This window comes from Asparagus officinalis, chromosome 5, assembly GCF_001876935.1.
Source record: "Asparagus officinalis chromosome 5, Aspof.V1, whole genome shotgun sequence".
In the NCBI taxonomy this organism is placed as follows: Eukaryota; Viridiplantae; Streptophyta; class Magnoliopsida; order Asparagales; family Asparagaceae; genus Asparagus; species Asparagus officinalis.
The window spans coordinates 71,137,935-71,161,671 of record NC_033798.1 but is presented as its reverse complement, the minus strand read 5'-3'; the positions used below and the strand labels follow the sequence as shown (position 1 = coordinate 71,161,671).

The following is a 23,737-nucleotide window of genomic DNA, read 5'->3' as shown; positions in this document are numbered from 1 at the left end:
AATATAAAACCTAAACTAAATTACCCAAGCTATCTTGATCTTCAATAAGCTTGACTTGGTAAACTTACGGATGAAGCTTGAACTTGGATCTTCAACTTGAATTGTATGGCTTCACTCCACAATTCCGTCAACCTCCATTGGATATGATCGTGAATGCACAATTCTATCCATCCTCCAACAGGTCGTTTGCCTAGAATAAATACAAAAATATAAACACTAGACAAATAATATTAGAAGTAAATTGTTTGTTAAACATCATCAAAACAAGAAGGCCAACAAGAACTCCATGAAATACCGATTGATCTAGATAGGGTAAAGAAGGTTAAGATCAGATCGAGCCTCATTGAACCCAAATGAGGAGTGTGATCGCATTCCTACATGAGAATGCAAATGTATTTGCTTGGGGGCTTGATGACATGCTGAGGTTTTGTCCCGAAGTAACAATCCATGAGCTATCGCTCGACCGACACACCAAGCTTGTTCGACAGAAGAAGATATATCTCGGGCTCAAAAGACAGAAGGCAATTGCTGATGAAGTCGACCAACTTCTTAAAGCTAGCTTCATCATGGAAGTGCAATGCCTGGAGTGGCTATCCAATGTGGTTCTGGTGAAGAATTCCATTGGAGAATAGAGGATGTGCATGGACTTTTCAAATCTAAATAAAGCTTGCCTAAAGGACAACTATCCCCTACCTAGGATCAATCAGTTTGTGGACGAGAGCGTGGGTCATGAACTACTCGGTTTCATGGACGCTTTCTCTAACTATAACTAGATCTTTATGGCGTAGCATAATCAAGAGTAGAACTCCGACACTACCACATGTGTCAGATCTTGAAGAGACCTTCTCTATCCTCCAACACTACCACATGAAGCTTAACCTGGCCAAATGAGCTTTTGGGGTACAATTGGGCAAATTCCTTGTGTTCATGATTACTCAGTGAAGCATTAAAATCAAACCCAAGAAGGTAGCCGCTATAGAGCAGCTACCAAAACCATGCACACTAAAGGATGTCTAGAGACCGAATAGAAAATAGCGGCATTAGGTCGTTTCCTCTCAAAATCTGCTTAAAGAAGCCTCCCATTCTTCAAAACATTAAGAGGGAGCAAGGAGTTAAATGAAGGCATGAGCTAGACGATCGAATGCAACGAGGCCTTTACGGAACTCAAGAGATACTTGAGCACCAAACCGCTATTAGGCTAACCCAGAGAAGGGAAAATCTTATATCTCTACATGGCTATCTCCTCAAAAGCCATCGGGTCTGTCTTAATTCGAGAGGAAGAAAATACCCAGAAACTGGTATACTATGTTAGCTAGATCATAAAGGCGGTCAAACTCAACTATACCCTCATTGAGAAAGCCTCCCTCATTCTTATCACTATAGCCAAGAGGCTTCAACCCTATTCAGGCACACACTATAGTGGTGCGGACGAATCTACCTTTGAAGAAAGCACTTGGCAACCCAACCACTCCAAGGAGGATGATCACCTGGTCAGTCGACCTTAATGAATATGATGTAAAATTTGAGCTATGGACGACAATAAAGGCCCAAGCACTTGGCTGACTTCTTGATAGAGTCGACCACACTAGACAATGAGTCGTCTCCACCCGTGCTGGTTCCCCAACCATAGCCTTCCACATCCCAGACAGTAAAGGCCCTACTTCTCAGAAGCATTGCGTCCTCGAGCATGACTTGCCAAAGTTCACATCCTGGTGGTTGCTAAAGGTGGATGGGTCCTCCAGCAAAGCAAGTAATGGAGATGGGGTGGTCCTACATAGTTAGGATGGATCCCAGCATAAGCACTCCCTTGCTTTTGAATTTTTCACCTTGAAAAATAAGATCGAGTATGAAGCCCTCTTGGCATGTCTCTAACCCGCCTTAGCAATCAAGGCCGAGCTCATCTACATCCTAACTAACTCCCAACTTGTTGTCCACCAAGTGAGAGGAGATTATGCATCCAAATATTCGAGAATGATCCTGTACCTGAAGGAGGTCAAAGAGAAGTTGAACAACTTCATAGATATCAAGATCGCCCAAGGCCCCCATTCCCTCAACGTGTGGCAGATGCCTTATCCAAGCTTAGGTCGACCAGCTCAAGAAATAACTCTGGGCCCATACACACAGACACCCTCGAGCACCCTAGCATTATTAGGACTTCAAATCTGTTCATGCAGACTGAGACTTCTACTGAACACTATTGGATGGATCCACTCATTCAGTACCTAACAGGGGGGACCTCATCAAAGAATACTACTAAAACAAGGAGTCTACAGAGGAATACTCAAAGATATCTAACGCTCAATAACTAGCTTTATCGAATGTCGTACTCTAGCACTAGTATGGAGCCCTATCTTTGATGTCTCTGGTCTGTAGAGAGCAGTTATGTTCTTAGGGAGATCCATGAAGGGACTTATGGGAATCACCCAGGGGCTAGATATTATCTGACAAGGATACTATTGGCCTACCATCTTAGCCAAGTTCGGAAGACTCATTTCTCAATGCAAGAAGTGTCAATTCTTCTCAAACATACCACGAGCTTCAGCCACTGAACTCATTCCCATCTTGAGCCTAGTTCCATTTTCTCAATGAGGATTAGACTTGTTGGGTTCTCTCCTAATAGCTTCTGGGCAACAAAAATTCTTGATTATTACCATTGATTACTTCACCAAATGGATCGAGGCTAATTCATTGGCCAAAATCGACGAAACCAATATCACCAATTTTATGTGGAGATCCGTTATCTGCAAATTCGGCGTTCTCCTTTATTTCATCATTGATAATTGTAATCAGTTCGATAGCAGAGGTTTTCGAAGCTTTTTTGAGGATTGGAAGATATGACTCAAATTCACCTCAGTGGCGCACTCGAAATGCAATGGGCTCACAGAGGCCATTAACAAATGTATCCTACAGGCTTTGAAGAAGAAGGTGGATTGGGTCGAAGAACTACTAGGAACCATGTGGTCCTACCTCACTACCCATAAAGCTCCATAGGAGAAACTTCTTTCAAGATAGCTTTTGGAGCGAAGGCAATGGCCTCGGTTGAAGTCATCATGCTAACAATCAAGATACAATATTTTGACAAAAACACGAATTCCACAAGGCTTCGAATCAGACTCGACCTCATTGATGAAGTTCAAGAGGAATCTCTCTGAGATTAAATCATCAACTAATAGCGCATACCCTAGCACTACAACAATAAGGTCTAGCCTCGTAGATTTAATATTGGCAATCTCGTTCTTTGAAAAGCCATTTCCGACAAAGATGCCAAGAACGACAAATTGGCCACCAATTGGGAAGGACCTTACATGATCATTGAGGAAGTACGTCCTTGACGGGACATAAAAGTATACCTCTAACGTTGCAAGTGCACAAACATCAAGTTATAGTATAAAAAGTTATTGATCCCATGAGGAAGATGTTTGTAGGAGAAAATCAAAATCGGTTTTTATGTTGTATGTGTGACAATTAGGAGTGATGGATGTGATTGTTGAGAGATAGAGAGAGTGAGAGTGATTGTATGTAAATAAAATTAGAACAAGATTAAGAGTGGAGAGATAAAGAGTGGATGTGACAAAGTGTAAATGTAAGAAAAACTAACAAAAGAGAAGAAAGAAAGATGAAGGAAATAAAATCAAGAAACAAATGAGAGAGAAATCAAGAATAAAGAAGAAATTAAAAGATGGAGGATTCAATTAGAGATATAAGGAATCTAGAATTTAATCCACTAGTTAGTTTCGTGCAATTTGTAGAGTTCCCACAAGTATTAATTCCACATCTTTAAAAATAGGGTAAGTTCCTTGAGGGTTCTAGCCTCAAGCGAATCAAAGAAAAGGAAAATAAGTAAAAATAAAAACTAATCCCAAGAGGGTTCTAGCCTCAAGGCGAATAGTGCAAGAAAATAAAGTCTAATCTACAAAATAAATTACAAAAATCTAAATTACCAAATAAATGCAAGAATTTAAAGCAATGAAGTAAAAACATGAAAGTAAATCTACTCTACAATCATGGAAATAAATCTAAGGTAAGAGAGTTCTAGCCTCTTGGATATTTAAACAAGAAAAGAAAGCAAAACATAATTTTATTAACAAAGAAAAAGTTTACATTCCAAGATGGTTCTAGCCTCAAGGTGATAGTAAACATTCATGTTGATCTTCATCTTCATCTCACATTCATCTTCATAATCAAACAATAAGAAGAAAAGAAATATATGAAGAGATGAAAATATTTTTTTATTAATTGTAAGAAAAGTTACAATTTAGAAGGTCTTCTCAATTAAGAGTAACCATCCTCTCTAAAAGAAGTTTCTACAAAATATTTCACACCCAAACCCCTCACTTTCTACGCCTATTTATAAAGTATTATAGCCAATATCAACTCTTGGATTAAACTTGATCCCCAAGTTAATCAATTTCAACCATTAATCTGTAACAATAAACTTTGTATCGATATAGGTACCGATACGGGTATTAATACCGCTATCAATATGGGTATCGATACCGGTATTGATACACAGTCATCTTGTTCTTCAGTCGATCTTCTCTTATGTGTATGAGCTTGGAATTCTTGGGTTTTTTGAGAGGTGAGATGTTGAGTTCTTTCATGCTTTTATTCATTAACCTGCAATTAAGATAAAACATGTTTATTAGTAATATTTTTATTTAAATCAAATAGATAATGAGGGTATAAAAATATAATAAAAATGTCATTATCAATCCTAGCACTTATCAGCTGAGAAGCTCTGATGGAAAGATTCTACAACATCCTTGGAACATAGCGCATATCAAAAAATAATTTCAATAATTTTGATTGCAAGACTCACAGGTACATAAAAAATTTTGGGTTTAAACATTTTTATTGTGCTATGCTTTTGTAGTGCCATAATTCTTTGTAGAAACACGAAGCCAAGTCGGTCTGGTTGACTCACACCAAAAGACCTTGGTGTCACTTTCATGAGTAAAACCAAGACACATCATGATCAAAAGACCTTGGTGTCTAAATAGGATAAAACCAAGACAAGCCACACTCAGTTGGCTCCAATTCGAAAGACCTTGGTATTATTTTCATGAGTAAAACCATGGCATGTCATCGACCAAAAGACCTTGGTGACTATTCAGGGTAAAACCAAGGTACACCACACTCGATTGGCTTCGACTCAAAAGACATTGGTATCATTTTCATAAGTACGACTAAGGTACATCATCGACCAAAATATCTTAGTGCCTATTCAGGGTAAAACTAGAGCACGCCACACTCGGTCAACTTAAACATATAAGACCTTGGTATCTCCTCAGAATAAAACCAAGGCATGAAAATGACTCATCTTAGTTGCAAATCTCAAAATGAGGTAAAATGCAGATAAACATAAATACAAACAAAAAAGTACGAAGATCAAGAAGGAAAAAATATAACTTTCATTCATAAACCAAAATATTTACATCAATTTTTACATCAACAAGATACAAAAAAAGAAAAAGAGAACAGATGCATGAAACTTTTAAGGGCCTCGACTTGGATCAGGAGTTGGGCTAGGAAGCACAACCCCCGACTTAGGAGCTGGAGTCGGCCAGGAAGCAGTAGTGGCAACCTCATCATCTTGGCCATCCCAAGGCTGGCCCAGCTATCTCGAGTAGAGTCTCCTTCTGACTCCTTGGGTCTCACATCCCCATTGTCCATGTCCAGCACTAGCCCTTCTCCTTTCCTCTCTATCTCCTTTAGAACATCAAGGCAAGTGGCAACGCGAGAGGGGTAATGAAGATGGTCTAGCTTAGGCCTAGGCTCATGAGGGATCTACTCGAGCAAATAATTGAAGCCAGCCTTGTAAGCCAGAGTCACGTCTACCTTGCCTAGGAGGCTATCATGGTATTCTCCATAACTTCTATTCGATAGGCCTTAGACTTCAGAAAAGAAAGTCCATCTTGCAAAGACTAAACCTCAGTGAGGGAAGACTCGTGCTGCTGCTCGGCCTCCAGAGTTGCATGGATGCTCTCTTCCCTAAGCTTCTTATGAGCCAGCTACTCCTGCTCCAGCTCAACCTTCTAGCTCTATGCATTCAAGAGATCTGACCAAGCACGCTCCTGGGCGTCAAGCCTCTAATGCTTCTCGGTCGCGAGCTCCTCTCCTAGATACTTGATCTTATTGTCCTGCTCAAGGATCTCATGCTGGTGGTGGCCAACATCTTCTTTTAGCTTCTCAATCATGGTTGACCATATGATGTGATGCTTTTGGAGCCCCTCAAGCATCTTCTTCCGATTCTCCAACTCCCAACATCACTTGTTGTCTCTCTGCTTCCAAGATTCTAGCTCGATGCCCATGGCAGCGAACTTCTTCTCAGCCTCCTCCTGAGCTACTCTGTTAGCCAATAACGCATCTTGGAATTTGGCAGGGAGTCTTTGCACGTGCTCTAGCTGAGAGAACAAGTCTTGCTCAACCAGCACTCATCATAGCAGATAGCCCTTAAGGGCTTAGGGAAGGCCTACACTGGGCACGATCGAGGTAGATTTGCTCCAAAGCCCGAGACTGGGCCATCCGGGACTCCAAGACTAAGCTTCTTTTGTCGAGATACTGCTTTGGAGTGAATCTATAATCCGTGAACGGCTCCCTATCATGGTAGGGGCCTTTCCTCAACAAGCCGATCAGCATCATCTTTAGCTGTCCCCACACATTCAGGTTGAACTTATCAATATTGTGGGGGAAGGGCCACTTGAAGCCACCACCTGGAGACGAGGATACATCGGCCATCACCGATTGTTCAGCTAGAAGAGGCTAGGTCGTCCCCTCCTCAGTCGTGGCCATTGCCTTAGCTGGCGCCTTTCCATGCCTATGGGCTAACTCAAGTAGATGAGGTTGGGTTGTCTCCTCTTCAACCTGAACCTCATCCTCAATAGGTTCAGCCACCTCCTTTCTCCCTATAGGCTAAGTGGAAGATGCTTCATCGAGGATAACTATCTCAGTCGGCTCGAGGGGAGGAACGCTTGAAGCTGAGGGATGTTGGCCGACATCTTAGGCTAGGACAGAAGCGATCACCTCTGCTCCCCCCTCCCGAGCGGGTTGACGCTTCCATGAGGACCTTGGCCACTCACTTCCATAGCTTCCTCTTCCTTTTCTCTAATGTCTCGACCTGAGCAATTGCACTAGGACCTACCAATCGAGTTGCAATTTCAGCAGCATTCATCGTCACCTCTATAGCCTCCACGGGAGCCACCTTGGCCATCAGGTGCTTTTAGGGCATAATTGCTGACCCTTGTTGTGCCTCATCCGACTCTTTAAGTGGTAGCGCCAAGACTGTTGCTTGGATGGTGTCTTCCTCTGTTGGCGGAGTTCCAAATATGCCAAAAACTCGAAGAACTGCAGGGTCAAAGAGATTACTGATTTCCCAAGACCTAGCATAGGCTCAAATCTTTTCAAGCCCCTACCTCTCCTCAGCTGTGAGAAGACCCGGCTTCAGCACATCCTTCATAATCTTAGGCCAGGTCAGATATGATAGGATGGGGTCGGCCCAGAGACCCACATAAATCTTTCTTTCCAATCTTTATTGGAGTTGGGACATTCAAGACAAGTTTGAAGCCGCCCATTTTAGAAGTAGTATTGCCCCCCTCTTTCTTTGCAGTCTTAACACTAATGAGATGACCGAGTAGGCGCAAGGATGAGTCAATACCAACCTAATGGCAGATGACAACTACCCTACCAAGGTAGCGATAGAGGTTGGATTGATCTGCTAAGGGGACACCCTTAGAGCCTCACAGACACAGAGGAGGAAAGGATGGAGTGGCAATTGAAGCCCATACTCTGAGTGTTACAGATAGATCAGAACCTTATCACCATCGTTGTGATACACAACTTTAGACCCCTTCGGTACTGACAAAGTGAAGGGTCGGGAAAGATCGAAGTGGCCATAATAGGCCTCAAGCTCCGTGGTGCAGATCTTTAAGCGGAATAGCCTAAGGCGATTGATCATCATCTCGTTACGACCAGCAATGAAGGAGGTGAAAGCCATCGCAGATCATCCGAGTCTTGGTCGTAAAACACTTGATACACAAAATAAGGGTTTCAAAAATCTCAAAGCAAAAAAATTGTAAACAAATCCTCTTCATAGATTCAATGTATATATAGGCTCATAAATGGACACGTGTCAATATCAGAATGATCGACTTGATCAGGATGTATGGCTTAGATCGACCTCGAAATTAGAATGGACCGTATGAGAAACAAAGTATTGTCCTTCGTTCAATGCGCCACCTAGCTCAGGAATCAAAGCGACGATGGTACACCGTATCTACTAACATCACAAGATCACTTCAACAACAACTTGTCACTTTCCTCATAAATGCACCTCAAGAGTCACCAACCGACGACTATTTGAACTTCCACCTAGACTCGGCCAGCCGAGTTTGAGTGCAAGGGGACCATTGTTATAGCCTATAAATAACTAAGTGTTAATCTTTCTTGGAAGGTCGACGCATGTCCCTCTCCACTCCTAATTAGACATATTAAAAGACGGACAACTGGAACTACTTCTGCGGTCGACCCAATAGACCTAACTTGCATAGCCGACTAAAAAGTCGATGTTTGTTGGCCTACGCACCAGATCGATGTTATAAGCACCCACACTCGGCCTACTATTCCAGCTGACAACTTGCATAGCCGACTAAAAAGGTAGTGTTTGTTGACCTTTAGTCAGATGACTAAAGAGTTGGTGTGTCCTTGAACCCTCCGCTGACAACCAATTACCCTTCCCTTAAATGCACTATCAGAGTCATTATTGCTCTAACCCCATAGTCTTTATGACTCATCAGACACAGTCAGCACTAAGCACATGCTTGTCACCCTTACATTAAACGTATGGATGACTCATCTTTATTAGAGGTCAACATGTGTACAGTGGATGATGACCAAACTACTAGTCTGGACTCAACCAAAGTTACCTATCTGTCCTTCCGATCTACAACAAAAGGAAGTTGTGCAGCCTAAGGTTTTTTCTTCTACTTCCATACAGTTTTGAACTTTCCATCGCCACTTATTTATTAATTTTCCACTCAAGTTCAAACGCTGACTTGATCGTCAGAGGAACAATTAGGGATCCCAACTTTGACCTCTCACGAGCTTTTCAACACCACTATAATTCATAGATAAACCCCTATTCGATAACTGACATCAACACTTATAATATATAATCAACAAATACAACCACTTATTTATAAGGTACATGACAAAATTTATGTAAATACAATATATTTTACCATTTTTGTGTGTCAGATCCTCTCCAATTAGGTGGTGGTAATTGGATAGTATTCAATTACCGCAATCCTACCGTTTTATTCCAATTCCAATGGCAAAATGGAACCAAGTAGGATTTGCACTATCACAATACCGGTTTTCCCAATAGTTATTTTAGAGAGATTTGGTGTGAATATAATATTTAGAGTCCTACATAACTTCATCTCGAGCCTTAAAATTAGAATCAAGGAATTGGATTGTGTAATTAGGTACTATCCAATTACCACCTAATTAGAGAGATGATCGGTCTTTTTACGTAAATCACATTTGAATGTCAATTTATACCAAAAACAACCTTTGAAATGCTTATTTTGCAATCAACAACCTATCAGTCAAAATTCTCACTGAACATCCAAACATGCCCTTAAAAGCCTCATATTCAAGGCATGTGGCTCATTTTGTTAATGTTTAGATCTAGTTAGGATACAAGTCACACCCCTTAAACTTAAATTCTTTAAGGTTATTTTTAGTTTTTAGTGAATTTTTGACTAGAATGTGATTGATTGCAACAAAAAACTAATTAAAGATGATTTCTATATAAATTGACATTCAAAGTGGTTTATGTATAATGATCTGTTTCTTGAAAAAAAAACTCTTCTTAATATATTTAAGATAGTTAATCTAATTCCACTTATGATTTACTTCTTCCAACAGTAGCTGTAGGCGTCTAAAAATGCCTGTAGGTTCCCGTATACAACTTGAGATGAAGATGAGGCAATAAATGTCATCATCTAAGTCGAGAAGAGCTACTCAAGCAATCCGCGTGTTCAAAAAACATACGAAGCAAACTGAGGAAGCATATCAGTCAGCGAAACGATGAAATACACATAAACGACGGAACAAGTCAAACCCTGGAAAACCAAGAAAGCCCCTATTGGCCGAGTCGCGTCAAAATGACCTGGCCAGGCCAGTGGCTCGGCCATGAGCCACCAAGTCTCGATTCGGCCAGTTCCGATCCAAGATCAGTTTTATTTCGGTTTTCACGGATTCTTTCGGGATTTGTTTGTTCCTGGGCGTCCGAACTAATATGATACTATGGTTATACAGTTGTTAACTAAAGATAAGGAGGAATCCATCATTCTTATCCAAACACCCGCATCCGAGGCCTATAAATATGAGCCTAAGGCCTTTATTTTATAGACCTGGAGATCAAGAGGATGAAGTGTTGCTGGATTGAGGAGTGGCGCACAATTTTCAGAGAGATCTTAGCGAAGTTTTCTCCATAATCAAAGTGAGAGTTAGAGAGATCTGGAACTTGTTTCATCCCCTATTCCTCCGGATTTAAGCTTGGTCTTAAATCTCGAGAAGAGCAGCGATCTTGCTTGGTCAAGATCACCGCTGCTGCGATTACTTCTTTTGTGAAGTAAAAGTATTAATTATCCATCTTCTGCTAACCGGATCTGATCCGCGGTCGTCCATAGATAAACCCCGGTACCGATAAAAAATCCACGCATGCAAGAGACGATAAACGAATCTTGTGTTTATTTTCAAGAGAGTTGTAATTTTTATTATTGGTATTTGAATTCATTTGTAAACGACTAAAGTTTTAATAAAATTAATGATGAAGGCGACTTTCAACGAAAACAAATTGGTGACTACAGTGGGAGCCAACAGCTTTGCTGCCGAAGCTTTCGTATCATAACTACGGATCCGGATACCGGTTGACGAAGAAATCGAGTACGAATTCGACCAACTAAAGTTTAAGGAGTATCTGTCGTCGTCCTCCTCCAGATCCTCAGCCCCTCGCAGGTGCAGAAATATCAACGTTCTCATTGCTGCAGTAGTTGGATCTCGCAACGCACTTTCGGTCTCCAATGAAGTCGGACTTACAGATCTGAACTCGTCATCAATCAAGGAGTTGAGTACCGAAGATGTGCCAACTTTATCGAAAAGAGCTCACCAAAGGCAGTGCTAACGCCTCGCGCGCCAATTCGCCAAGGTTTTGGAGCATGTTGACGGGATCTGCTATGAAGAGGATCTGAAACACAGAAGGCATCGAGTGCCCCAGCAGCAAATGAATGGCCTCTCCTCCAAACCAACAGCGAATGAGTGGATCCAAGTCAAATGGACCCGCTCAACCCTCGAAGAGCACATTCAGAAGCGCCACACCTTGATTGCACATGCACGGATTCTCGTACATGAAGCGCAGAGATTAAAGCGAAAAGAGGTGATCAAGAAGCTACAGAAACCACGCCAAGTCTGGAAACCAAAGTCCAGAATGGTGTCGACAAAAAATCAAACACTGCCCCAAAAACGTGAACTAGCCCTGGATAGCTCGGCTAAAACAGAGCCACCATTGGTGGGTTTGTGTCTGAACCGAACCAGTCCGGTTCGCTTTGTGTCTGGTTCACCTCTCGTGGCCTATTTTGAGTCTCTAACAGCTCCCATTCCTATCCCGATGAATTCCACCCTTCCGGTGGAGTCCCATGGTAGTGTGGACTTGTCCCATTTCAAGATAAGGATGGCGGATCGCCTGGGTCCTTTACGCGAGGATCGAGGCAAATTTTTGATCAAAGAATGCTTGGGTCTGGTGACTGAACCCCGAGCGATTCGTCGAGCTAGGGGTCGCACACGCCCTCACGACAAATCAGAGCCTTCCCATAATAGGAAAACTCTTATAACTGACTGCATTGGACTACGAGTCAGTGCCCAAGAGCCCGTTAAGGTCCCGCGCTCAAGTAAGCGTGGCTCCAAGCGTGTGACTCTTGAAAACGCCATCAAGGAAATAAGTCCTCCGAAGGAAACGTTTTCGTCAGACGACAACGTTACACCTGAGAAGTCATGCCAACACGCGATAAGTTGCTCTGGTAATTATACCGATGAGTTGTACTATCGGACTGGAGGTACGAACAGATCTCAAAAGAGAGATACTTGGGAAATAGACTTTCATTGCCCGTGCGTCAAACTTATCTGGACTGTATTATCAGCGTGTAGCTGCCCCAAAGCAGCTCCACAGAGGGTCTCGGTATTCGAGAGAATCTCCAATGGAAAGGCTAAGTCTAAACCAAAGTGTCTCCATAAGAAATGATTGGTCGTTCAAGGTGGCGAACCCCCAGAAGTCATGGTTAATATGGTTGATAAGGGAAAATCGACTCGACCTTCTAGTTCTGATCCACTAATATCTCATTGTCTAACCCCGTTGCGATCGGGAACCATTAGACAAAGAGATTATCAGCGAATGCAGAGGGGATTTTTCTTGGATGATGAAGCATCAGATGCCAACTCTGCAGTCACTTCTGACAAAACGGTATCCAGCCCAGGGGAATCCTGCGAGGTTTTTATGATTAACAACGAGGAAGTGGCCAAAATCATTGAGGATGCTCTAGCCAAGCAGAAGCAAGTAATCAAAATCAAAATAGAAATGGCTATGCAGGAGATGAGACAAATACACGACCAACAGATCCGGGCCTTGTCAAATCAGATAGGTGAATCCAACCGTCGCAACCTTGCTAACCAAACAGGTAGCGATTCAGATATGGATGAATGTCTCAATACTGAGAACCCTCCCATTGACCAGAATGCTGGGGGTGGCCTCACTGAAGACAACAACACTGAGGGTGGTCCTGCCAATAATGACAATATTAGGGGTGTCCCCATTGTTCCTCTCACAAATCGTTCGAAGCATGATACAGACGAGGACGAAAAGATGAAGGACCTCAAGGGAAAAATCAACCTTCAGATGTCTGATCGAGAGGTAAAGAAGACCGGGATTCCGTGTCCTTACCCGACAGAGTGTGATTCGATCCTGTATCCAGCAAAGTTCAACCTGATCAATTTTATGTCGTTCGATGGGAAGGGTTAGCCCACTCGCATTTGATCTACTTCAAGTCCCACTTGGGCATGATCTCTGACAATGAAGCCTTGATGGTTCGGTCATTCATTGGTACCCTTCGTGGGCCGACCTTCAATTGGTACCACCGTCTCAAGCCTGGAAGTATCAATAACTAGGAAGATCTGGAGAGCCTGTTCCTCGCTCACTTCTTTGATGATGACACCGAGGTATCCATTAGGACACTCTTTGAGGAGAAACAGGAAGACGACGAGACAGTCGACGACTTCGTCAAACACTTCCGGAATAAAGCAATGAACCACCGAGATCTGATCTCAGAGGACTTTATCCTCCAAACTTATCACAACAACCTCTCTTTGGACGTGTTGGAAGTTATAGGAGTAGAACCCTCTAATACCTGAAAAGAGTTGAAGACGTGCGGAGAACGGGCCGAACGCTTCCTTAGAAGGAAGCAAGCCGAAAGAAGCCAACTGATGGCTAATCCTCCAAACTCAAGCTTCGTCTCCCGTGATAAGAGCAAAGCACCTGCAGCAGTTGTTGATGTTAATCAGACATCACAACAGCAACCCCAAAGACAGCAGAAGACTTCGGGTTCAAGACTCCATAAAGAGTACTCCTTCAAGGACGAAGATGTTCTAGCCATCTTCTAATCCCTTATTGAAAACAACAAGATCAAGCTACCACCTATCGCAAATCAAGAGGAAGCTGACAACATCACGGATCCAAAGTACTTTGCATACCACAGGAGGGTCCTTCATCCCACCAAGGATTGCTTTGTTCTCAAAAATAGCATCCAAACCTTGGTTGAAGCCGGCGTCATAACGCTGGGATAAGCCAAATGAGAACGGCAACACTCCGAAGAGTATACGAGTAAAAACTACTTCTCAATACTCCAATAAGTATATGAGTCTAAACTGTTTCCTACCTTTGACGGAAAGTTCCTGGAGAATTTTTTATACGTAATATTCTTAAGGATAACCCGGTCATGTAACTGAGTACAATGTCAGACCTAGTTCCGCAAAGGAAGTTGTGGTGGATGATTCATGTAATGGGAAGTTCCCAGAAGAATGCTACCTGTAATTTTTTTAGGGATAACCCGATCAATACGAACAAAGTGATAAACACTAAACCCTCACTGTGATTTCCAAACACTCTTTTGCTGAGACGAGATTCGATCACTTCGTTGGATCAATCTTCCCTCACAAAAATCTCATTGGTGTTTAACGACTCACAGCCTTCCACCACAAAATCCCCCACCGATCAGACTTTTGATGCGGTGAGACAACCAAAATTCCTTTCAGTTGAATCCACTCAAACTTTTGATGCGTCTGTGCACTTAACATTTCCATGGTTAAAGTCCGGACATATTACTTAGAATTTTAATATCCTGATCATTAACGATTGTCAAACCCCTCCATGTTAACTATTTGTCACTTAACACCAGGAACCCCCTCTGAGCGATTTGTATAAGTTAACACTCCCACTATGATTTGTACGCCCACTCCCACTGTCTACCTGGTCAAACCTTGCTATAGTTAGGACCACAACCAAAATCTCCTCTCGATTCCTCTAATGAATGAGAGGTCCACGAATCGAGCGATCAAACATTCCTACAGTTAGGATCGTCTCAAACCTCCCACTCGGTCAAACCTTCCTACAGTTAGGGCCAAAACCAAAATCCCCTCTCGATTCCTCCAATGAACGAGAGGTCCACTTTCAAATCGAATGATCAAATTTTCCTACAGTTAGGATCACCTTAAACTCCCCTTCGGTCAAACCTATAAAAGTTAGGACTGAAGTCAAAATTTTATTTTTAGATTAGGTAACCAATCCTATAAAAGTTAGGGTTATCTGAATCTATTCAATTCTCAGAGTGAAGATCCCACTCTTAGTTTCACCTTGTTTGGATCGTCAAAGTGGAGATCCCACTTAGAGTTTCTTTCGCATCTGGAGATAGAATATAAAATTCTTCCTCTCTAGCATCGGGTTCATCTTTTCCCCAAGAGAAGACACCACCTTTTCAACTCTCATAATCTATACCTTACACACACGGGGAATTTTATCCTGAATCCTAAGAAGGGGTAAATCAACACCTAACACGCGTTGCCGGTTTAGTCTTTCACCGATTGAAGAAGAAACCAGAATTTAAGTCTGGGGACTTTTATCCAGAAGCCTAAGTAGGGATAAGTCAGCGCCTAACACGCGTTACCGTTTAGTCTTTGATTGTAAAAAGGATAAAAGCCTACATATTCAACATTATGGCATGCTATTATTAATAACACCATAATCCGTGCCTTACACGCGTGGGGAATTTTATCCCGAATCCTAAGAAGGGGTAAGTCAACGCCTAACACGCGTTGTCGGTTTAGTCTTTCACCGATTAAAGAAGACACCAGAATTCAAGTCTGGAGACTTTTATCCCGAAGCCTAAGTAGGGATAAATCAGTGCCTTACACGCGTTGTCGGTTAGTCTTTGACTGTAAAAAGGATAAAAACCCACATATTCAACATTGTGGCAGGCTGTTATTAATAACGCCATAATCCTTGCCTTACACGCGCGGGGAATTTTATCTCGAATCCTAAGCAGGGATAAGTCAACACCTAACACGCGTTGCCGGTTTAGTCTTTCACCGATTGAAGAAGACACCAAAATCCAAGTCTGGGGACTTTTATCCCGAAGCCTAAGTAGGAATAAGTCAGCGTCTAACACGCATTGCCGGATAGTCTATTCCCGTAAGAAAGATAAAGTCTACGTATTCAATATCATAGCACTAAGAGAGTTAACTCTCTTAGCACAACGTCACATGCGGAACGGACTTAAACAATCCGCATACAAGCCCGATTCAAACGGTAATCGGTAAAAGCATGTCAAATCCGTTGATGGTTGAGGATTTGCCAAAAATTCTAAGTCTATATCTAACACACGTTGTCGGGTAGTCTACTCCCGTGAGAAAGACGAAGTCTACATATTTAATATCGTAGCACTAAAAGAGTTAACTCTTTTAGCACAACGTCATATGCGGAACGGACTTTAACAATCTGCATGTTAGCCCGACTCAAACGGTAGTCGGTAAAGGCTCATCAAACCCGTTTATGGCTGAGGGTTTGCCAAAAATCCTATATATGCGGAAGTCACTGACGCATCAACTTCATTAGTTGGTCTCGTGATTTGAGCATCCAACATCCTCAGGATGAGATCCATAACTGCAGATGAATCAGCTCTAACAGTTGGTCCTGCAGCCCCTAACATTTGGGACCGCCACGCTCTAACACCTTAAGAGCTTAAACTGTGTAGACTCTAGTAAACGTACGAGTATAAACTATGTAAATGCCAATCAACGTGTTGCGATAAAAGTCAACGCCGATCGATGCAAAACCCTAAGATCAACGCCGGTCAACGCGTAGCCCTAGGTCAACGCCAGTCAACGCGTAGCCCTAGGTCAATGCTGGTCAACGCATTGCGGTAAAAGTCAACGCCGATCAACACGTTGCGATGAATGTCAGCGCCTGTCAACGCATTAGTAATTTCGCCAAAATAAGGCAAAGGATGATTTTAGGGAGTTCAATCGCATTCAGATATAAATTTCTGACGAAGATGATCAGTTCAAAGTCAACTTAATGATAAGAGCTAAGTTCAGAAACTTACACACCAACTTCAGTTCAAAGCTTCAACAACGGTCAGATAATTAATGCAGCGTCGGAAGAACTTCATCTATTCGACAAAATACTAAATAGACTGAAGGCTGAAGAACTCAAGAATTGAAGCAGTTCACATGTCCCTCTACGAGATTAAGGAAAGGGTCTATCTTATCCAAAGCATTCTAGACTCCTCTATAAAAGAATGAGTCTAAAATACTTTGAAAGGGGTATTTGTAGGCGTCTAAAAATGCCTATAGGTTCCCGTATACAACTCGAGACAAAGGAGAGGCAGTAAATGTCATCATCCAAGTTGAGAAGATTTACTCATCCGCGCATTCACAAAACATACGAAGCGAATCGAGGAAGCATATCGGTCAGCGAAACGATGAAATACCTATAAACAACGGAACAAGTCAAACCCTGGAAAACTAAGAAAGCCCCTCGTGTCCGAGTCGCGTCAAAACGACTCAGCCAGGCCAGTGGCTCGGCCATGGGCCGAGCCACCAAGTGGGGCCATTCGGTTAGTTCCGATCCAAGATTAGTTTTGTTTCGATTTTCACGGATTCTTTTGGGATTTGTTTGTTCCTGGACATCTCAACTGATATGATACTATGGTTATACAGTTGTTAACTGAAGATAAAGGGGAATTCATCATTCTTATCCAAACACCCGCATCCGAGACCTATAAATATGAGCCTAAGGCCTCTATTTTACAGACCTGGAGATCAAGAGGACGAGGTGCTGCTGGATTGAGGAGTGGAGCACGAATTTCAGAGAGATCTTAGCGAAGATTTCTCCATAATCAAAGTGAGAGTTCGAGAGATCCGGAACTTGTTTCATCCCCCATTCCTCCGGATTTAAGCTTGGTCTTAAATTTCGAGAAGAGCTGTGATCTTACTTGGTCAAGATCATCGCTGCTGCGATTACTTCCTTCGTGAAGTGAAAGCATTGATTATCCATCTTCTGCTAACCGGATCCGATCCGCAGTCGTCCACGGATAAATCCCGGCACTGGCAAAGAACCCACGCAAGCAAGAGACGATAAACGAATCTTGTGTTTATTTTCAAAAAGTTATAATTATTATTTTCGTTATTGGAATTCATTTGTAAATGACTAAAGTTTTAATGAAATCAATGATGAAGACGATTTTCAACGAAAACAGTAGCGAACATATTTTGCACGTGTAATGTCTTCATTTGTCTCCTCATAAGGCCAAAAGATTGCCAGATGAGAATTTCCTCTCTTAACATTACCTTCCCATACGCATTACCCTCTCTCTCTCTCTCAAAATAAATAAATAAATATAAAAAGAAAAACATAAAAAAAATCCGATACGCGTTCTTGTCGGTGCACGTTACATCAATTACAAGTTTGAAGCTTTTAATTATCTGATAAACTTTCCCGCTTTTTACACTAAAAAAAAAATTCTCTGAATCCTTAAACACAGAATGTATATGCTTGATGCCATCTCTTTTCGAACCACAAGTAATGTGCTTTTTAAATTGATCAAAGTCACACACTTGTAACGAAGAAATAAGAGAACGGATCATTAGAGGCTAGCTAATGAGCAGTGGGCCTGGACATACTTTTCCAGCCTTCTCGCCTGTCGGTAGGGTTGTCAGGTTCCTAGTGCTCCGTACGTTGTGAACTAAATTGAACGCCAGACGAGGACTGAAACAAAAATTTACTCCCCTTCATTTACCAGAGTAATGTTATTGTTTTTGTACAAGGGATTCTTATTCCTTTCTTCCATGATGAGATTAATAAATTAGAAATTAAAGGTCTGAGCATAGCACAATCAGGTCAAGTTCCAATCCCGTGTGTGGTATTCTTAATTCTATTTAATTGGGTCCATTCTTTCTGTTATGTATTTTCATTTTTGGACATTATTAGTTATTACACTAAATTAAAGCAGTTGCAAATCTCCTCGAACAAATGATGTAAGCCCATGCAGGGCTCCAGCAAGCTACAAACTAAACAATGGCCAAACGTATATGCAATATATGCCATCCAGCGCATCGCGGCAATGAACCTAGCCACCAAACTAAACACCCCCCCCCCCCCCCCCCCCCCCAGCCCCCCCCCCCCCTCCCCCCCCCCCCCCGCCCTCCCGCCCCCCCCGACCCCCCCCCCACCCCCCCCCCCCCCCCCCCCCCACACACCACACACACCCACCACCCACCCGGTCCTATAATATTGAGTTTTTGCTATCGCAGTGCCCTCCATTTTATTATTAAAATTATAACCCTCAACTATCAACATAAACTAGCGTTGCTATGTAAGTCCATGTTTCATTCTATAGAATGGACCCTCAACCTATAGAGACCTATAGAGACATGTTGAAATATAAAACTATAACCCTCCATTCTTATCATAATATTGAACGTTAGGCATAGTAGCATGCTCTTCTGACAATCATTAAATTATTAGTTCGTATTCCTATTAGCATAAAATATAACGAACAAGAGTAATATAATTAGTGGATTAAATTAGGGCAGTGCTAGCTGCACTGAATCCTGCTGTTGTAACCAGTAGTCCTACCTTGATGAGAAAATATTGAAACTATGTTTATTGGATCCTCTCCACTATCAATCAATATAGTAATGGAGAGACAATTATATTAATCATAGCCATTGATTTATGTTATGGGTGGTTATGACTTCTTCCATATTTAACACTCATCACATCCTTGTGAATTATTGTCCTAGTTTACACTCAAAGACAAATCATAATTACCCATAAAACAAAAAGTTGTTTTTCATAGAAATCACCTTTAAAATAGGATAGTCCTATAGAAGCTAACTTTGATTTTCAATTTATATAAAAACCACGTTTAGTGCGATTCTTTTTTGTTTTAATCAATCACCTAGGCCCCCTTTTGGGTGAAATATTTTTGATAATTGACCTTACCTAATCTCGGTTAAGCATGATCTCTCTAATATATTTGATATTTGCCAGCTAATTATTATTATAATAAAAAAATCTAACTAAAAAGCGAGTCCAAGTGCTCCATTGCAACAAAAAATTCGTTTAAACGTGGTTTATGTATAAATCGAGAATCAAAGGTGATTTCTGCTGAACAAAATCCTATGTTAAAGTTGAATTCTTGGGGAAAAAAATGCCTTGGGCTAATTAGAAATTATTGAATAGTAGTGATTTCTCCAGTAATTTTTAGTAGTGCAGAAGAGCCGAATCTCTTCCACACAAGTTACCAGGTAAGTTTCAAAGCAAAGCATATGTTATCATGGGGCCAATGTCTTTCAAGTGGGTTCAATCAATCAAAGCTGCATCTTCTCTTCACAACATAAAAATTTAAGACACGCTTCACCCATTAAATTAAGCACCTCCCCCATCCTCCTCTGCTCTTCATCTTTTAGCAGCTTCCTCCCACCTTCGCCTGTTTTAAACTAATTAAATCATGCGCAGATTAAGTCAGCAGCAACATTTGCCCCTCCCTATATAAACTCACCCCCTCTCCCAACCCCAGCTCACACAAACTTGTCAAACACCGTCAAAACAAACTAAGCTTCCAAAACGCAACAGAGACTCACAAGCATCATCAAGTTGTCTCATGGCGATAACACGCGACCTAGTGAAGAAGGTGCTCTTCTGTGGAGCAAAGAGCTTTGCTAATGATCTCAAAGAAGGCCACATCTGGGTTGATGTTGGAATAGAAGAGACGCGGAGGTTTGAACTGGATGCACATTTTCTGAGTCATCCTCTGTTCGAAGAACTACTGGATTTTTCGGTTGATGAGTTTGGTTACTCTTATGGCGGAGCCCTGAGGATCGCGTGTGATATCGATCTCTTCTTGCATTTGCTGGAGTTGCTGAAGAGTGGCAATCCATCAGTGCACTACATGGAGCTTCCGCAGCTTACAGACAGGTTCTACGTGAGTAGAGGTCAGGAAGCTCATACAGGCCGACAACTGATCAGTACTTGTGGCTAGAATCTTTTTTTTTATTATAGAGATTTATGATTTTTATCATTCTTTTGTGTACATTACCGATAGGTGATAGGTATTTTTATTGTTTAGTCCCTGTTTTTTTAATGGCCCGTTTATTTATTGTTTGACTCTCCTCCTAATTCATCGAGGAGTTTGTATTTCTCAGTTTGTTAGGCTTCCTGATTTGGGAAGAACGTTAAAAGGGACACAAACATTGTAGACTTTAAACAACAATGTGATTCTTATGTTGTAAAGTGTGTATAATCGATTAATGGACATGACGTTTTTTTTAATTACCACCATAAACTAACTTGCATGTTCATATCATGTTTAGCTGTTAATTATTTTAAGGATGGTTTAGAACACGTCCACAGATCTCTCTCTCTCTCTCTCTCTCTCTCTCTCTCTCTCTCTCTCTCTCTCAATGATTCAATTTCTTAATGTGTGATTACATATGGAATTTTGACCAGAGGAGAATTGCCTAATGGATTCAATAGTTCTGTGTCACTAGAAACGTTATGCAGCAAATGAAGTTAAAAGTGTAAATGTTGCGGCTTGTAATGCGTTAATGGATCAGAACTTGAGGTAATCTTGAGGAAGCTATTGGTTTTATGGAGAGTGATGGAAAAGGGAAGGCGGAATTTTTAAACTGGAGCAATTTTAACTTTTAATTTGCAGAATCGACTGAAAAAGGTTTAACTAGAAAAATCGACCAACTTTCACAGATATCGGTGGTGCAACTATGGGAGCCGGTGCAGGGGCTGTCAGAGCCCGCATCGGTGCATGCGACGATAAGTGGGGCAGGTGGAGTTTGCGGTAGATGCAACAGGAGATTGTTGCTGGAGAAGGAGTTGTAGGAGTGGTGGTGGTTGAAGAAGGAGCAGGGGTGGGTTGAGTATAGATGGTGGTGGTAGGAGGGTTGAAGACAGAGCTAGACGGGGAAGAGGTGGGGCCTTAAGAGGTAATGCTGGCGGGGTGGAGGGTGAACTAGAGGAGGAGAGCTAGGGTTGAATGGAAGAAAGCCATGTTCTAAATTTGTTTGGTCTCTCATTCTCTCTCAAAAGAGAAAGAGGAGAAGAGGTTGAAAGCCACGTTCTAAACTTGTTTGCTAATTTTAGTGGACTATCAGTCTCGTGTAATTTGAAAGCAAAGTAATTATATGGATTGCTAGTCTCGCAATTTTCTTAAACACCATGTTTTGCAAAACCAATCAACTTTCTGTCAGCTCTGCTTAGTGAAAGCACCCTAGAGGTGGGGTGAATAGGGTTTATGCTAATCTTATTAGATATTAATACCGATTAAAACTTACTAACGAATATATCTAACAATATAGATATACAATAGATTAAGGCAAGGATATATGCACAAACAATAACTAAACAAGAGTGATAGTGCACAAAAACATTCACAACCACATGATATGTTCACGGAGTTCGATCAACCACTTGACCTACGTCTCCGGTCCTCACCTCGAGGTGATTTCCACTATCACAACCGGGTTTTTTACGCTCACCCGAATAACGTTTATACCTCATAACTCGGTTTTCTAGTTTACCAAAAACTTTACAACTTACACACTTATAATCACAATCTACACCCTCTAAGTGTTGGCCTAGCCCGTGTCACCTTCCTCAAGTAATCGGAATTACAACCTCTCACTAGGCTTTACTACCGACCCAACTCCTCTTGGAACCGACCTCGTCTCTCACCACACACTCCTCTCGGTGTACAAGTGTGATACAATGTGTAACTCTCAATAAAGCTTAAATACAAGATTTTGTTCTCTACAATAGATGAGAACACAATATAAGCTCACTCTCACTGTATCACAATCCCACTACCCAATATATGATATATGAAATACTAAAAGCTCAAATAGGGTGTTTGTGATAAAATGAGTACAAATGAAATCTAACTCAATTAACAAACTAGCAATAACAAAAATATAAAAATCAGTAATTAATTGCTAGAGAAAAGAGTTAGAAAAACTTCTCTATAAACACAATAGAGGATGAAGAAGATTGAGGATGAATTTCTCAATTGAAATTGTAAGCTCCCTCTTTGTAACACAAACTCAAGAAACTTAAACAAACTTTAACACTCTTTTAAACTTTATTTTAAAACCCTCTTAGATGATCTTCAAAAGTGAAATAGCAAGGGATATAGATAGGATGAAAAACCAAAGCTCAAAACCTAAGAAAATCCAGCAAAAAGACAAAACTACAAAAGGCTGTAAAAATAACCGTTGGGACAAATCAGTCGACTGACGGGTTGCATCACTCAACTGATGAGCTGACCGTTATAGGCAAACGACAGCTTATCAGTCGACTGATAAGCATGGTCAGTCAACCAACATAAAATCACAAACTATTAATGATTCTAGGTGTTTTCTTCAATCGACTGAACACTTGCATCAGTCGACTGATAACATATTATCAGCCTAAATGAATAGTAAAACTAAAATTTAAAGTGCTTTTAAAAATAGCAAATTATTTTTAAAAATTATAAAACTTTGGAAAATGATTGTAAACATGTAAATGAACATGTTACAAAAAGAAGTTTTGGAATTGTACTTCTCTATTGTAAAATATTATCATTTTACAAAAATATCCAAAAACATAAAATACTTGTTTTTAACATTTGACATAAATAAACATTTGGAAACTTTTGTATGGATTTATAGACTTAGGAAAATATATAAAAATGTATTATCAAGTCCATAAGCCAAGAACACAATGACTTATCAAAAATACATATATTTTCAATCTATCAAAACATTAAACAAGAATACAAATCTTGATATTCAAGAAAGCACATATAAACATGAAAAAGTATTTATATATACATATTGTTTCATGTATATGTGAATAAACATATTGTTTTCCAAAAACAAATTTAAACTTGAAAACTATGAAAAAAAAATACATATATTTTCAATCTATCAAAACATTAAACAAGAATACAAATCTTGATATTCAAGAAAGCACATATAAACATGAAAAAGTATTTATATATACATATTGTTTCATGTATATGTGAATAAACATATTGTTTTCCAAAAACAAATTTAAACTTGAAAACTATGAAAA

General features: G+C 40.9%; 1 protein-coding gene across 1 annotated transcript; it reads left to right on the top strand.

The window, feature by feature from the left end:
• On the top strand, window positions 20,274–21,336 carry LOC109841986. The gene is made up of 3 exons (XM_020410908.1): window positions 20,274–20,637; window positions 21,173–21,233; window positions 21,327–21,336. The coding sequence occupies exons 1-3, from the start codon at window positions 20,274–20,276 to the stop codon at window positions 21,334–21,336; spliced, it is 435 nt and encodes a 144-aa protein (XP_020266497.1).